This window comes from Leopardus geoffroyi, chromosome A3, assembly GCF_018350155.1.
Source record: "Leopardus geoffroyi isolate Oge1 chromosome A3, O.geoffroyi_Oge1_pat1.0, whole genome shotgun sequence".
NCBI classification, from domain to species: Eukaryota; Metazoa; Chordata; class Mammalia; order Carnivora; family Felidae; genus Leopardus; species Leopardus geoffroyi.
The window spans coordinates 22,913,405-22,930,500 of record NC_059336.1 but is presented as its reverse complement, the minus strand read 5'-3'; the positions used below and the strand labels follow the sequence as shown (position 1 = coordinate 22,930,500).

The window sequence follows — 17,096 nt, the reverse complement described above, 5'->3', positions numbered from 1 at the left end:
GAAATTTTGCAGGGGGGTGCGGTCTTCTAGGCAGCTGGGCTGTAGGGTTTGTGGCCAGAACTTTGCAGGCCACCAGACTGGGCAGGTGAACAAGGGACTGTGCTGCCTTAGTCTTGCTGAGACTCTCAGGATGACGGGAGAGAGGAGTTGTTCTTGATCTGACCACCCTTGAGTATTTCTTTTGGTGATCTAAGAACTCTGGGCCTTGATTCTGCCGACTTCATGCTGTGAGACCTTTGATCACTCCAAGCCTCAGTTTCTCTATCTGTAGAAAGGGAATAACTGTGCTAGCCCCACTGAGTTGTCGTGAAGATCAATGAAACATCTGTAGACATGATTTGTGAAGTGTCACTTTGTCTTTAAACTGAGCCCCCCCAGAGGGAAAACAGCTTGCCTAGGGTACACAGCTAGTTTGTGGCAGAGCTAGGACAGGGATCCAGCCCCAGACTCCTTACCCAGAGTTCTTTACCCTTTGTTCCATTACCACCTGATTATTCAGGATTACGCCTGCCTTTCCAATAGGGCAGGGAGCAAGCCATCCCTTATTTATGCTCTGATTCCTGGTTGCTCTTTGTCAGTTTGCAAAGGTAGGCATGTGTGCATAGCTGGATGTCTGTGCTGGGAGACAGTTTGATTTTCCATATTCCATCCCATTGTTTTTTGAGGGTGGGCCCTGTTTGGCCAGTGGCACTTGGGAATAAAGTGAGTCAGTTTGTAGTTGTGAGCCTTTGCTGCTTTTCCTGCTTCTCTGCAGAGTGGGGGAACAAAGGCCCCAAGTGGGAGCGGCCCCACAGACACCAGGAGTCTGCTGTCAATGAGCCTAGGATGTCTTAGAACTTTGGAGCAGATGAGATCAGCTGTTGTAACACTCTTGTCTTAGAGACCTATAGGGACCTATAGAGGGTTGAGCAAGGACTCCTGGTCCTCTTTTATGACACTGCCTCTCAAGAGGTCACTGTCAGGCTGGTGTCCCTTGCCCACCGGTGTATAATGACCATTTCCAACATCCATTGATCTTTTTACTCTGGGCCCTGTGCTTGACACACTATACAGACTACTTGTGATGGGGAGGAAGAAGGGCTTGGTGTTTGGCCTGGAAGTAGGGGATCTGGATTCTGGTCTCCATATCTTACTCTCAGGGAGGCCACTTTCCCCTATGCTTCAGTTTCCTTGTCTGTAAAATGGGAATAATAGTCTTTTGTCCTAAGGCTGATTCTGAAATCACAGAATCCCTAAAGAAATTCTGTGAGGCAGAATGCCAAGGTTCTGTTCCTGGCTGCGGTAAGATGCTGTGCGACTTCAGACAAGTGTCTCTCTCTCTCTCTATTTTTCTTTCTGAAAAATGAAGGGGTTGGATGGCATGGGCTTTTTGGTGCTTCCACCTCCAGCATTTGAGGATTCTAAGGTAACTCAAAGGTCACCTATTTGCACCTGCATCTCATCTTACCTGTTAAAGGTGTGCTTGGTCACAGAACTAGAGGGAGAAGGTGTCGAATGCTGCAAGATGTGTGCTGACCATGTGCTGTGGGGTTTCATAGAAGAGAGCTCCTGTCTGGGCAAAGGGTTCAGAAGAGCTTCCAGGAGGAGGCAGTGCTTGAGTTGGGCCTCTATACCAGGCATGTTCTGCCTTTAATACAGATTGTTTCAGAGAGTAGAATTAATGTGGGTTTTAGAGTCATAAACACCTGGTTTTAATTGGTCTCCATCACTCATTGACTGTAATCTTGGGCAGGTTACTTTCTTTGAGCTTCAAGTTTCCTCATCTGGACTCAAGATATTTACACTACAGCATTGTGGTGAGGATTAAGTGAGATTATATGTTTAAAAAACACCTAGTACACCATAGGCACTTAATAAATGTGAACTTTTATCTCCCAATAATATCTGGGTCACTTTTTTTTTTTTTTAATTTTTTTTTTTTTCAACGTTTTTATTTATTTTTGGGACAGAGAGAGACAGAGCATGAACGGGGGAGGGGCAGAGAGAGAGGGAGACACAGAATCGGAAACAGGCTCCAGGCTCCGAGCCATCAGCCCAGAGCCCGATGCGGGGCTCGAACTCGCGGACCGCGAGATCGTGGGTCACTTTTTTCTTTGAGGAAACAAGACAGAGACCCAGCCTCTCCCCACCCACCCCCAGGCCTCCCCCTTCCCCCTGGTGTTCAGGTTGAGGTAACAAGGAAAGCACCTGACTGTTGTAATAAAAACAGGAGTAATCCTTTAATCTCTCACTTGCTTTGCGAGGCATTGTGTAATCTGTCAGGTTCTTTCCTGGCCATTGTTTCTCACAACAGTCCTGGGAGGAAGTCAGAAGCCATTGGAGTTCTCTCTGCTTCACAGGTGAATGAAGAATAGGGGGCCCAGAGAGGGACAGGAACCTGCTCAGGGTCCCACAGCATGGCAGTGTCAGAGTGGGCTTGAGCCTAGCCCTCTTGACTTTTCTTCTTCCGCAGCTTTGCTCCATATTTATCGCTTCTGCCTCGTAGCCTGTCCCTCAGGCCTCCTTCTCTGGGTCTAGTATCTGTTCTGCAAGGAGGGTTTGCTTGACTTTTCCTCAGCCCCTGAGCTCTTCTCAAACTTAAACAGGACTAGCTTTAGGCTGGGTGGAGACTGAGTCACCATCTTCCCTGGCTGTGTCATCCTGAGCAGCAAGTAGACACACCCAGAGGGCCAGAGACTTGCTGGTTATAGACAACAGCATGGCAGGCTTTCCTCCCAGAAGTTCAGATTGGCTCAGGAATGTCTCTCTTTGGGCTTTTAGGGAACGGCTGCAGCGGTGGCTCCCCAGGGATCTGGAAGCATGAGCAGCATTGAACAGTTGTTGCCTGGCCTTTCCTGCCCCAAGCCTTTATTTTTGCTGTACCCTCCCTGTGGTGCCCTCTCTTCCCGTAGGGGCCCACATTGTCAAATGCTGCCACCTCCTCCAGGAAGTCTCTGAAACAGACTGTGAATTCTGTCCCAGGTCCATACTTGTAGAAAAGTGGCCGTTGCTGAAAAGTGGTCACTTCACCTCTCTGCACCTCAGTTTCCTTATATATACAATTTAGGTCTCTTAGCTTTATAAAGTTTGGGTTCCCCAGAGAGTCTCCTTTGGCAGGTGTAGGGGCAGGAGTCAGCTGTTCAAACCTGATGCTGCTCTGATGCTGAGAGCCTGTGGGCTGCACTCTGGGAAAAGCTGAACTGAGCGTTTCCTGGGTCGTATCACAGCTTGGCTTGTCCCCCACTGCGTGACCTTGGATTGACCAAGTTTTTGTACCTCAGTTTTCTTCTGTCATGTTGGGATGGAAACCCCTTCCTCACAGGTTGCTGTGAGGATAAGAACTTCTGTGGTAAAGGCGCCTTGAGAATAAGGAACTTGATGCTACAGTGCCATTTACCAGGTGCCAGGGACTGTGCTAAATGGTTTGTGGCATCATCTCACCGTATTATTGCAGCAATCCTATGACGCAGATACCATTATTATCCTCATTTTACAGGTGAGGAAACTGGCTCCTCCTCATCTTTGTTTTGGGCAGGATTTGTTGTTTCCAGAAGCAAGTTACCCTTCCCTTGCTTAGCCCTGGCAGCAGACACTGTCAGACCTGGCCAGGGTGAGGGCTGTGGAATTGAACACTTAGACAGGAATGCAATCCTGTCATCAACAGGAGTTTAATGAGGCTGATGAGGTGTGCAGTCTCATCACCTCTCAGATTCCTGGATTTCCCAGTCCTGGCTGTGGCTGCCTCTCTTCCCTCCACCTGTGTTGGAATCAGCTGGTTCCTCACCCACCCACTCGTGGGAACCAAGGCTATCTTAAAGACAAATGATATCCATATTCTACAGCTAAAAGATTGTTTCTTGTTTCTCAGCGAAGAAGCAGGCCCAGGTAAGGGTAAGGACAGGGATGTGCCTAGGATCCCAAAATAAGACCATGCCAGGGCTGGACAAGAACCATGGCCCTGCCTTCCCACCTAGGTCACCATTTCTGTGTATTGCTGGCCTAGGTCACCCGGTGGAGAGTGGGAACACTGAGATTTGGTTTGGGCAGTTAAGTTTCCTCATAGGACAAAAGGGGGAGAAATGGTCCCAAGTGGAGCTAGACTTGGCTCAGCCTGGAGCCAGATGGGCTTGGAAAGCACTTTCTGACCAGGGCCCTGTCCTCCCAGCCCTGGGCTGGGCTCTGAGAGGCTGGGAAAGAACAGACAGGGCCTCTGCACTTGGGAACTTATGGTCTGACAAGGGAGACAAGGCCTACAATTATGAGAGACTGTGTGACAGTCTGTAATTAAGCGTCTGCTGAAGAAAAGCATTGTTTGGGAAGGAAGAAGTGAGTGTGTGCCAGAGGAAACAAGAGCCCTCTTGAAGGGGGCTGGATTTGCAGAGACAGAGGGCGGGGCTGACATTCTAGCGAATGGTTTGTGCAAAGGCAGAGGTGCAGAGGCTGGAAGGTAAGCATGTATTTAGGGAAAGGGTGAGTAGACCAGTTTTGCTGATGCATCAGGGCTCTGGATGAAAAATCTGCGAGGGGTCAGGAAGTTGTAGACAACATTGGACATCAGCTGAAAAGCAGAGGCTTTGGGGAGCCATGGAAGATTTTAGAGCAGGGGTAGCACAACTCCCCCCCCCACCACCCCCCCCAAGAAGGTGAATCAGGCTGAATGAATTGGAATGAATGAAAATGATGACAGGGAGGAAGCATTGCAAGCATTCAGCTGAAAGAAGAAGGTGAGGTTTGGGTGGAGCCCATGGGATGGGAAAAGACATATAGGGTAGCAGGGGGTGTCGTGCTCTCTCAAGAGAGCCTGTCTGGGGGTTTGATGGCCCAGGGGGAAAGATGTTGGGTGTTGCTGCTTTGGGGGAGGAAATAACAATCTGAGCAAATTGCTTATATAGCTGCAGTGTGCCAGGCTCTGTGCCAGGGCCTCCATGGGTGCTGTTGAAAATCCTTACACCAAGCTGGAGGCAAAGGGACTTACCGACCTCCTTTTACAGATAAGGAAAATGGGGCTCAGACCCAGGGCTGACTGTCTGCATACTCTGACTCTTACCACAGTTCAGCTCTGCTTCTTGGAAAAGACACTCTTACTATCAGGGTTCCAGGAATCTGAATCTTCTTGCCTGTTGAATTGGGGGCACACAAATACATCCCCTAAAGCCTATAAGCCCTTACTCTCTAAAGATCTGGAAAGTCGGGGCTGGTGCCAGTTTAGAATTTCTTCAAGGTAGGAGAGTCAGGGAAGTGAGGGGCCTTCACATCATCAGTTTTACTCACCAGGCTGTGAGCAGCCTCCAGAGTTGGACTTCATATGTGTCTAGTCCAATGGTGGCTCGTCCGTGACTGGGTTCATTGGGATTCTCAGTCAGCCACTAGAGAGGGTGTTCCCTGGCCCAGCCAGAGGAATCAGCCACCCACAAAGACAGGAGGGGACTTGTCCCAAGTTGCTCTTGACACTAGAGAGCCAGGTGATGGAGCCCAGTTCCCATTTCGCAGGCTGCAGCCAAGGATACTTCCTGGGCAGAGAGAAGGAGAAGGGAACTGGTACTTACCGAGCGGCTTCCATGGGAGGCAGCAACGGTTGGTCCCACTGCACAGCTAGGAAACTGATGGCTTGGCCAATCATTCTCCTCCTCTGTGTGTCCCCCTGAGCTGGACCTTGGGTCATGAGGCAGAGCAACCACATGGCAGGCACATCCTCTGTGCTCTGCTCACTCCCCTTCTTCTTTGCCTCCCTGGGAGGTAAACACCCCCAGGACCCATATGCCAGTCTACTTTGGCAAATGTTCTCTGAGCCCAACTATATGCAAGATATGATTGTAACTGCACCCATCTTTTTCATACCAAAATCTAGACAAAGGTTTTGATGAGGGATTTTTGTTCTGCTTCTGAATAGACACAGCCTCTTGTGAGAAAATACTCAGACATTGGAACAGTGGACTAGAGCAAGCAGCCTGTACTGTCGCTTTCAATTGTAGTAATTCATTTGATTAATGCTTTACCATTTGCCCCATGGTTTCTCACAAATTTGACCATCCATACATATATTCATTCTTTTTATTTTGTTTTCCACGTGTTGGTTCTGGATCCTTAATATTTGTTTAGCCTATTTTTGATTTGCAAAGTACTTTCATCCACTTTATCTCAGTAGATCTTATACACCTCTGGGAGGTCATTACTATTCTTGTTCTCCTTGTTTTCCAGAAAGTGACTTGACCAAGGTTACTCTGGGATTCACTGGCTGAGCTGTTCATTCATTCAACAAATATTTAAGTGCCTGCTGAGTGCCAGGCAGCGAGCTGGCCTTGTCACTACAGTGGCAAGCAGAGCAGTCTTAAGAGACTTAGTCACTCACCTCCCAGAGTTCACAGTATCACTGAGGTCTAGCCAGGATTTACGCCAGCACTCCTGACCCGCACCCTGGACTCTTTCCACTGCAGACCCCTGTAATTTGGGCTTGTGGCTTAGATCTAGATTGTTGTAGTCTGTGAGTCCTGAGCCTAGAGCATTGTGGAAAAGCAAGCCAAGGCAGTAAATTTCTGCAAACTGAACTTCAAAAGTGACAAAAGAGGTCTTCAGTCATGACTTAATTATTAACAAGAAGGTGAGAAAGGACATCTCAACAGAAGGCCATCTGCTCCTTCTCCTGGGGGACAAGGGATGGGGGAGTTGCCCGAGGGCTGCTATACTCAACATCCTGGCCTGAATTTTCTCCAGCTTCCAAATATTTGATTACAGTCTGCACAGGTGTGGAGCCCTATGGCCATGTGCTGAGCTGGGGACCCTCCCTTGCCTCCTTTAATATTAAATGAGATGAAATAAAGGCAGATCCTAGAATTTCATGCCTAGAAAGGACTCTGGCCCAGCCCCCTCAGGTCCCATGAGTGGGAACCAAAGCATTAGAGAGGAAGGGACTTGCTAGGATCCCATTTTGAAAGAAATAATCCTTCCTCTTCCCGTCTTACCAGCCTTACATAATAATTTCCCCATTGCTCCCTGTAGGAGCTCTCTCTTAGCTGAACCTGTTCCACAGTCAAGCCATATTCACATCTTCCCTATGCCTTAAGACCAAGTTTTTTATGAGTCTGACATTTTTCCCTGCCAGAGCCCTATGATGTCCAGGCTGCCTCCATCTACTGTCAGAGGCTGACCACCTGTTCTACAAGGCTAGACCAGTAGAGGCTGGGCCTCAAAATCCAGATGCCTGGGCCCTGAGACATACAAGAGGTTTCTCTGGGTGCATTTTGCTAGAGTTATTTTTATGTGTAGAAATTACATTTTTATTGAAAAAGCAATTTGTGTATGTGGCTAAACTTTCAAACTTTGTAGAAAAAAGTGCCCAATGAAAAATTAGGGTCTCTCCCACCTCCACTCCTCAGTGATCACTGGGAACAGTCTTGATGTTTCCTTCCAGAAATACTCTTCATATATGGGCAGCTGTGTCAATAGCATCCTTTTTTATTACACAAATGGTGGCATATTCTCTGCCTACAGCCTGCTGTTTTGTGCTTTGTCTTCTTCACGCAAGTCTAACTATGTTGTAGATGTACACAGGTCCATGGCCTCCTTTTCCATGACCATGTGACAGTCTGTCGGTGGATGGACCACCAGCTGTTTGTCCAGTCCTCTGCTCAAGGACATTTAGGTTGTTTCCAGTGTTGCTGCTGTGAGCATTGCTGCAGCGAGCACCCTTCCCCACACGTATGTATGCCTGCATGTATGCCTGTGGAGCTGTGGGAACCATTCCTGCAAGTGAAATTGTTGTTTCAAAGAGTCTATGCACTTAAAATTTTGCTAGATGTTTTTAAAAAAGTTTTTTTAATGTTTGTTTACTTTTGAGAGAGAGAGAATGCACGAGTGTGAGTGCAGGAGGGGCAGAGAGAAAGGGAGACACAGAATTCAAAGTAGGCTCCAGGCTCTGAGCTGTCAGCACAGAGCCTGATGCAGAGCTTGAACTCATGAACCGTGAGATCATGACCTGAGCTGAAGTTGCACGCTTAGCCAACTGAGCCACACAGGTGCCCCTGCTAGATGTTTTTGAATTGCCTTCTTTTGCATTCTGAAAATGTGTATTTTTTAAAAAGCACTCTACCTCCCCTGGATTCAAATTCATTTCCTTGGTTGAGAACAGACTTTTCCAGTTCAGCCCAGACAGGGGAAGGGGGTTGGCCAGTGTCACCCAGTAGTCCTCAGCCAATGAGGTATTTCCAGAGTAAGGTGCTGATGGAAGGAAGTGAGAAATGAAGGGAAGAAATGGGCTGGAGGGGTGACAAGATGGGGCCAGGATTGGGTGGAGGAAATTCTGTTGTAGGTACCTTGGGACCTGTCTATGACTTGGTCTCCAGGGAGAAGCATCCTCCCTCCCACACTGTATCCTCCTTCCTATGTTTCTCTGGCTTGGGCTGTACCTGCTTGGCAGCTGCTGGGCCAGTGAACTCATTTATTCAGCAAATATTTACTGAGCTCCCGAATACCGGTGCAGGCTTGGCCACTATGTCCCTGCCCTTCTCTGACCCTCAATTTTCTTCATCTGAAAAATGGGGAGGCTCATCCATACCTTTCTCATGTCACAAGGCTAGTGGGAAAATTTGGTAAACCAGCCAGTGGGGAAACCCCATAAAACAGATTATAGTGGTCTTAGCTAGACACTGTGCCAGGCACCCTGGAGTCACTGAGTCTGATGTTTGGACCAGTCCTGAGTGGGCTACCATCAGTCTTAATAGATGGCTGGGGCAGCTGTTGGTGGGTGTCTCCAATTGCTATGCCAGGACAGAGTCAGGCTCATGCCTAGGATGAATTTGATTTGCCCCAGGATGCTGGAACTCCAGGGCCTGCTCAGGATGAAGGTGATTGGGTGACAGGTGAGGAAGAGGTAGTCAGGGAGACCAGGAGGGTCCCCACACTGCGGCCAGTTTTGCCTCCTCTGAGCCAACAGGAAGGTCCTTTAGAGTCCCCCACAGGGCATTTCTGCCACTCCCTTTCAGCCTTCAGCAGTGGTAGGATGAAGAAGGGGAAGTTCTATAATTTTTCCAGTTTAAAATGACTAGTTTAAAATCACCAGCCTAGTTCCTTCCTCCCATTTTATCAATGGGAAAACTGAGGCCTGGAGTTGGTCTCCTCCCAGGTGTCCCAGTGAGTGGGCAGCTTATTGGGATTAGAACCCAGGTGTTCAGCCCTCCCAGGCCTTAACCCTCACCGTCTTTCCCACATCGTCCCAGTCTTTAGTTTCACTTTGGGGTTAAAACCCAAAGTGAAAGAAAAAGGCAAAGCAGGAAGCAGCTGCCTTCATTCAGACCCAGCCCAGGCTGGGACTGGCCCTGGGGGACCCAGGCCGAGCTGGCCTTACAGGAGGAGAGCAGGCCTTTTCTCCCTCTTGCTCTGGAGGCCCTGGGGGGACGGGGGGGGGGGGGGGGGGCGCAGCAGGGCCCAGCTGGGAGAGGCGCCAGGCTACAGACAGGCAGTGGCGTTCTGGCCTGTGCTGTCTGGGAGACGGCCAGTCCGACGAGTTTCCTGGTGAGAGCCTCACCCGGGTGTGGCCCCAGGTAAGGAGCTACTACCTTTTAAACTCCCGTCCTGGAGCAGGGCTGAGCTGGGCTTATGCTGGCCTGGGAAAGAAATCCTGGCTTCCCAAATCCAGCTTCCACAGAACAGTCCCTTTCTCCCTGAAGGTAAGAGCTAGGGCCCTGTCTCTACTGTGAAGACTTTTTTTTTTTAATTTTTTTTTTTCAACGTTTATTTATTTCTGGGACAGAGAGAGACAGAGCATGAACGGGGAAGGGGCAGAGAGAGAGGGAGACACAGAATCGGAAACAGGCTCCAGGCTCTGAGCCATCAGCCCAGAGCCTGACGCGGGGCTCGAACTCACGGGCCGCGAGATCGTGACCTGGCTGAAGTCGGACGCTTAACCGACTGCGCCACCCAGGCGCCCCTCTACTGTGAAGACTTTTAAACTTTTGGTCACTTTGGGGCAGGTATTTACCTCAACTCCTGGCAGCTTCTTAAGGACCCAGATGGCCTGAAAGCCTTTCTGCCCTGGTTCTAGTCCCAGGCTCAAGAACTTGGAAAGGACAGGGATTGGGGGAGCAGGAGCCATAGCTTCTCCCGAGTGTTTAGGTAACTTCAGGCAAGATCCTCTCCCCACTGGGTTTCAGATTCCCCATTTGTTTCTTGGCAGGAGGAGCTCTTTCTAGCTCTGCCGTTCAGTTGAATCAGTTTTGATCCTTTGGAAGCTAGGGAGTATCTTAACACCTGATTTGGTTGGCCTGTATATTTCAAAGATTAGGTGGGTTCTTAAGTTCCTGTGCTTTTTCTAAGAAAATTCTCAGCCTTGCCAGAGCAGATATGGTATCAATTTTGTTGCTCAACAAATAACAATTTCAGTGTTATTCTCTGCACAATCACAGGGTCCCCAAGCACAAAGCCATTTTGGTTCAAGTCCACTCCCTGAGGGCTCACGGTGATCAGGTAGGCCTAACTGTGTTAAGGCTGAGCCAGGCACTGGGGGAGAAGCCCACACCCCAGAAGTCTCACAGACCTGTAGTTAAGATCCTGGCTCTAGTGACATACTGCTGGAGTTTAGATCCTGGGCTGCCACCAAGAGCTGTGAGGCCTTGGGCAAGTTGCTTAACCTCTCTAGACCTCAGTTTTTTCATTTGCAAAATAGAGATGATAATATTACCTGGCATTAGTCTCAGCATGTGGACAAGAGAAAGAATGTGTGTAAAGCACTGAGCACAGTATCTGGTACAGAGGAACCACTTAAAAAATGTTAGCTGCTGCTGTTATTGATACCCAGGGGGAGAGAGAAGACTTGAAATAGCTAAAGACTGTCCATGTCCCATGCCTGGAAAGATGTAGGTGGACTAGATGTGGTGTTTGGAGGGATATCAAGTTTTGTCTGCCAAGTGCAGTGCTCTGATGGGGACTCTGGAGTGAATTGAGGCAGGCTTTAGAGAGAGGGTGACCTTCAAAACCTCAAAAGCTGGGTAGGATCCAGGTGGTGGAGATTTTGAGAGGAAGATACCCTGGGGTCTGGGGGTGCCGTGGGTAGGGGAGGGGAAGGGAATCAGGGAGGAATGGCAGGGGATCAGGGAGGAATGGCAGGGGTTGGCTGCCCAGGGCCAGGAGAGCTGAGATCAAGCTAGAATGCCTGCTGAGGGCCATCAGAGTCAACTAGGCACTCAGAGCCAGGGTTTGTCTCTGAAGGGTCATCACTCCTTGGACCAGTTTCCTGCTGGGACCTATTATTGAGTGTGCTGTGAATAGATATGATAGTTCCAGCTTCTCCTGGAACGTTCTTGCCTTCCCAGGCTTTGTGCGCTTCATGATATGGTGTTGCCCTGCACAGGGGTGTGGTAGTAGTCCACAGGTGTCTGCCTGCCTGGGGACAGTCTGGCCTGGGCTAGCGTAGGAAGAGTGGAACTTGGCTGACAGCACCTGTAACAGCAGGCTGCCTCTGCTACTGCTGCCCCAGCAGTTTCCACAAAGGGGGCGCGCATAACAAGTGTATGGAGACACTCATTAGGAGAGGGTTTGGGTTCATCCCAGCCAATTCCTCCCTCCTCACAAGCCAACCTCCAAACAACCACCCCCTCTCTTTCCAAAGAGTCAGCCATTCTTGTGCTCAGAGTGCCAGGGGTGAGCCAGAGGAGGGTAGGGAACAGTTCAGACTTGGTCTTTTTCCTCAAGGAGCTTCCATTCAGCTTGGAGTCCCCATCCAAGAAGGTGACAGATATACAAGATACTCTCTGCTTATGATAAAGAGCCTTGAAGGAAACAAATAGGTGCTGAGAGGGAACTGAGGATGGGGAGGGCATGTCAGGGAAGGTGAGGTGACAACTGGGAAAGAGGAAGTCAGGGGCCGATTGGGAACAGCAGGGCTCAGGACCCTCAGGTGGAAAGTGTTTAGCATATTGAGGGAACAGGGAGAGGTTCTGTTATATCTGGAATGGTCTGCAAGGTCAGGCAGGGCCTCATCAGTCTCCGTGACCTTGTTTGCTCTGAAGCAAACAACTTTCTTGCCCTGTAGGAGCCAGAGTGTCAGTGAATCAAGAGGTGTTGTTGTTTTTGTTTTTTTAAATTAATATCAGAACTCCCAAATACTGACCTTCTGATTGGTTTTCATACTGATCCTAAGTCCTCAAGAAAAGGGTTCTTCAGCACTCCCTATTTATTGCTAATTTCCTTTCACATACCACCTCATGGTTCACAGGTTTTGTTGCTTCTGTTGGCAGTTTGTTGCAGGTTGCAGTTATTGCTGTTTTTAGAGGTAATACAACAGAAAGGTTAAGTGACTTGCCCAAAGTCACACAGCTTAATCAAGATTTGAAGGTTTTTTAAATTTTTTTAATTTATTTTTTAATGTTTTTATTGATTTTTGAGACAGAGAGAGACAGAGCATGAGCAGGGGAGGGGCAGAGAGAGAGGGAGACACAGAGTCTGAAGCAGACTCCAGGCTCTGAGCTGTCATCACAGAGCCTGACGCGGGGCTCGAACTCATGGAGTCTGAGATAATGACCTGAGCGAAGTCGGACGCTCAACCGACTGAGCCACCCAGGCGCCCCAAGATTTGAAGTTTTGGTTCACTGTTCTTTTTATTCTACCACACTACTTCTGTGTAAGAAGGCCAAAGCAGAAGTTTCTATTTTTAGCAAGGTTGCAACTCTAAAATGATCACAGTTAAAAAGTGTCGTATGGGGCTCCTGAGTGGCTCAGTTGGTTGAGCATCCAACTCTTTATTTCAGCTCAGGTCATGATCTCACGGTTCGGTTCATAAGTTCAGGCTCTGCATCTGGCCCTGCGCTGACAGTGTGGAGCCTGCTTGGGATTCTCTCTCTCCTTCTGTCTCTACCCTTCATCTGTGTCCACCCTCTCTCTCTCTCAAAATAAATAAACTTGAAAAGTTTTGGTATGGAATGCCATAACAGTAATTGTGTCCAGGCGATGAGATTAGAATGACCTTTTTTCCCTTATTTTCTACAATGTTATTTATAGTTCATTCTTTTTTTTTTTTTTTTTTTTTTTTTTTTTAAGAGAAGTGTGCATGGGCACAGGGCAGGAGCAGAGGGAGGGAGGGAGAGAGAGAGAAAGAGAGAGAGAGTATCTTAAGCAGGCTCTGTGCCGATGCAGGGCTCCATCCCAGGCTTGTGGGATCGTGACCTGACCCCAAATCAAGAATCGGATGCTCAACCAACTGAGGTGCCCCTAAATTCTTTCTTTTTATTTCCCTTTCTTGAATGTCAGGAAGGAGATTGTAGGCAGATTATAGATCAGCCCCTTCTCACAAACACATTTAACTCAAAGTTGAAATTTTAAACACTCATGTTATAAGATTTTTTCAAATTTTTTTTACATTTATTTATTTATTTTTGAGAGACAGAGACAGAGCACAAGTCGGGGCGGGGCAGAGAGAGAGAGGGAGACACAGAATCCAAAGCAGGCTCCAGACTCTGAGCTGTCAGCACAGAGCCCAACGCAGGGCTTGAACTCACAAACCGTGAGATCATGACCTGAGCCAAAGTCAGACACCCAACCAATGGAGCCACCCAGGTGCCCTCATGTTATAAGTGTTTTAAATATTTTACTTTGTGACTTTTGGATTTGGGGTGTAAAACAGCAAGTTGATATTTGGGGCTTATTGGTAGAGAATTCCTCAGTGGACTCCTCACTAGCCTCCCCTTTTTAAAAAATTCGGATAAAATGCACATAACAATTTACCATCTTCCCTATTTTTAAGGGTACAGTTCAGTGTCATTAAGTACACTCACATTATTTTACCACCATTCTTCTCCAGAACTCTTTTCATCTTGCAAAACTGAAATTCTTCACGCATTAAACAACCGCTGTCCATTCCTCCCTCCACCCAGCCCCTGGCGGCAACCACCATTCTACTTTGTCTCTGAGTTCAACCACTCTGGGTGCCTCATTCACAGGCCCATTTTAAGAGAATGTATTGGAAAGGGGGTAATATCTCTGAATAATTAAGTCTTTGGGTGGTGATTAATTCTCCCAGTTAATGCACACTGCAACTCACAGTTTCATGTGCTCATGTTCCAGCATAGTTGTTAAAAGACTGATCATCTCCTGGGAGGGCTTTCTCCACACAGGTGGCCTTGGTTCCAAAGCCCATGGTGGCTGCATGGAGCCTAGCCACAGCCCCCCTGTGGAGGTGGAATAATAGGACGGGGAAGGCTGTGGATTTAATTATAGGACCCAGGCACAGTTCCTTAACTACTTACTTGCTGTGGGATTTGGGCCAAGTCTGTCCACCTCTCTCAGCCTCAGCTTCCTCCTCTGAGAAATGGGACAAATACTTCCTGTCATGTGGACATCCCAAAATCGGTGAGACAGATAATGGACTTCCTTTTGCAGTCTTGAGGATCCTAGCACCGTGTTCAAATGTGGTTAAAGGCAAGGCAAATAGGGCTCCTGATCCCCATTTTACGGAAGAAGCAGAGACTTAGAAGTGACTGGCCTGAGGTCATTCAGCACTTAAGTGACCACATGGGGCTGAAAACCAGCCACCCTCACAAATTGCAGCTGTTGAGGGTTCCTTATTGGTCAGTCTTTTGAGGGTGAGGAGACTGTGAAACAAATAGTTGCTTTCCTATCTTACTGGATTTTAAACATTGCCCAAGAAACACTGTTGTTGATGGTCCTACAGGGGAGGATGAGGGGTTAAGGTTTTCAGTGGGGAGTCAAGGACAGTGATTCTGCACCATGGGAATAGAGCATTTCTGTGGTGATCATCTGGCCCAGGGACAACAAATACCATGCTCTTTGCGGTTACTTCCCATGCTAGGCCCATGGCGGTCTGCATCAGTCAATCCCAGCATTCCCACTGAGCCCGGGCACAGCGTTAGAATCCTTCTTAACACAGGCGGGTACTACCAGTCAACGAGAAATAGCACACTCAGTGCAACCTGTGCCATTTCCAACCTAGTATACTCCCCAGCTTTTACAGATGTGCAGCAATCCTGGCAGGGGAAGGGACTGTTTCAGGGGCAGGTGATGTCACAGGTCTCTTTGTGAGAGTAGAAAAGGGTCTGGCAGGACAGCGCAAAGCCTGGGGAGGTGTGATGAGTATGCTTGCAAAAACATCGAGGCACAGTAGCTCCCAGAGGGGTAGAAGCTGTCAAGGTAAAGTCCACTTTCTTCAGCCCTTGGGTGCTGGTTTGGGCTTGAGGTCTTTGTGGAGGTGCACTCTAGTGAGACTCTACCAGCAGCAGGAGAAGACCGAACTTGTGTTTCTACAGCGGCTTCTAAGCTTTGTAGGATTTTGTGTGGCAGTCTGGCTTGTCATGAAGTTGTGTTTTTACTACTTGTCATACTGGATGCTGTGAAGTTTGGGTTCTGGAGATTGAAACCTGTAGGGTTTGCACTCACTTAGCAGATAACACATGGTTTGCCATGTGACGCTGAGCAGGTCCCTCAACCTCTCTGAGCCTCCATTTCTTCAGCAGCACAAGGGGAGATGGTGAGAACATCTCCTCGCTGGGATCAAATATAAGATGCAGGTGTAAGGACCTCGGACAGTGACTGGGCCACTGCAGTAGCCACCGATTCCTGAGCAGACAATAAATACCACTGGTAATTATGAGTATCAGCCACTAATATTCACCTACTTCTTACACTGCCATTGTGGGGGCAGGGTTCTGTGGGCAGGGTGGGTGACCTTCACTTGGGTAGGTGTTCTTTCAAAGAGATCTTCCCAAATGTTACCATATTGTGCTTTCAGAGGTGGTTGGGAGAAAAATCGAGTAGGGAGGGCTATGGGGGCGTGAGGAGGACTTGTAGTCACGCTGTAGTCACGACTTGTCCCAGCGCCTCTGTCTCCTGCTTGCCAAGTCACTTCTTACAGATTTTTCTCTACTTGCTGTGTCCTCACAGTCTTCTTCCAGGGGGAAGGCCCTGAAGGTCTGTAGTAGTTTTGGGGTAAAGTCAGAAGCAGGGTCCTACCTCCTAAGTGTCAGCAGACATTTGCCTGGGCACCTTTTCTGGGCTGAAGTTGAGGTTACAGGGATGGAAACCACATAGTCACTGCTTTCAGGGGGCTCCGGGTCTAAAGGGAGAAGCAGAAGAGCAAACAGGCCTATAAAACAGTGTGGTGGTGAGGGCCAGTAGCACATCTAAATATGGGACGTTGACCCAGCAAGGGAGCCAGGATGGAGCTGGAGCCCATCAGGGAAGGCTTCTTGGAGGGAGTAATGCTGGAGCTGAGATCTGGAGGAGGAGGCAGAACGAGGGAGGAGGTAGGGTGTTGCAGGCAGGGAGCAGCCAGTGCAAAGGCCCGGAAGCTGAATAATTAAGCTGTGACCTGTGTTGGCTTAAAGAGGGTGCAGAGAGTGGTCACCACCCAAAACTATCAGATGGTGATGCAGGCGTGGCATGGAGAGGGTGGACGGCTGTGGGTCCTCAGGGCACTGAATCTTCCTGCCCCAGCCCTTGGCCTGAGGAGTGCCTTGGTGGGGCTGGGATTGGGCAACAGCCATGTGGGACTCCATCAAGCCCTTTCCCACCTATCTACTCGAGACCCCCTCACAGCCATCCCAGGGCAGTGGGCAGGGCAAGTCCGTGTTGTTGACGTTTTATAGATGAGAGAAACTGAGGCCCAGGAGCCTAAGTGGTGCGGTGAGTGAGTGCAGAGCCAGTGCTCACACGCTCAGACTCCTAGTGCACAGCTGCTCTTGTAGCTCAGAAGCAGGTATGTCGTGGGGGAGGGGTGGCAAGTGTGGGCCAATCTCCTTTTCTGAGGATGGGTTTATCATCTCAGGTAGGGCCTCTGTGCTGCTAGTTTTCCCAGAGGAAGGCGTTTTAAGCCCCATCTGTGCCAAGGCCCTGGTGTTAGTCCTCACATCATTTCCCTTGTAGCTAGGCTGAATGAACATTCTCCTGTGTCTTTTTTGCTTATTGATAACGATTCTCTGGATGCAAAAAACAAAACAAAAAAAGTTTGAGGTATGAATGTCACACACACACACAAATGCTGTCTGATGTCACATCCAGAACTGGGTGTGAAATAGGAGGGCAAAGAGAGGACAAATATCTCAGGCTTGGATGGAATCTGAAAGGTCACACCCACGAGGGCTTGTGTCTTCTCCCAGCAGCCATCATGCCTGTGTGTA

The 17,096-nt window shown here is 48.8% G+C and overlaps 1 protein-coding gene across 15 annotated transcripts in view; it reads left to right on the top strand.

Annotated features, from left to right (window-relative positions):
• The window catches only part of DLGAP4 (DLG associated protein 4), a 199,590-nt gene that overhangs the window by 135,268 nt on the left and 47,226 nt on the right, over positions 1-17,096 (top strand). Inside the window, exon 1 of one of the 15 annotated variants that reach the window (XM_045444719.1) lies at positions 3,457-3,475. The exons of 11 other annotated variants lie outside the window; for them this stretch is intronic. Coding sequence is in view for 1 of the 4 variants with exons in the window: in XM_045444709.1 (XP_045300665.1) it covers positions 15,051-15,111 (61 nt within the window). In the remaining 3 variants the exon portion in view is untranslated. Of the gene's footprint in view, positions 1-3,456; positions 3,476-9,391; positions 9,516-12,978; positions 15,112-15,431; positions 15,562-17,096 lie in introns of those variants that run through there. 3 more of the 15 variants (XM_045444711.1, XM_045444709.1, XM_045444715.1) reach the window with 3 other exon arrangements.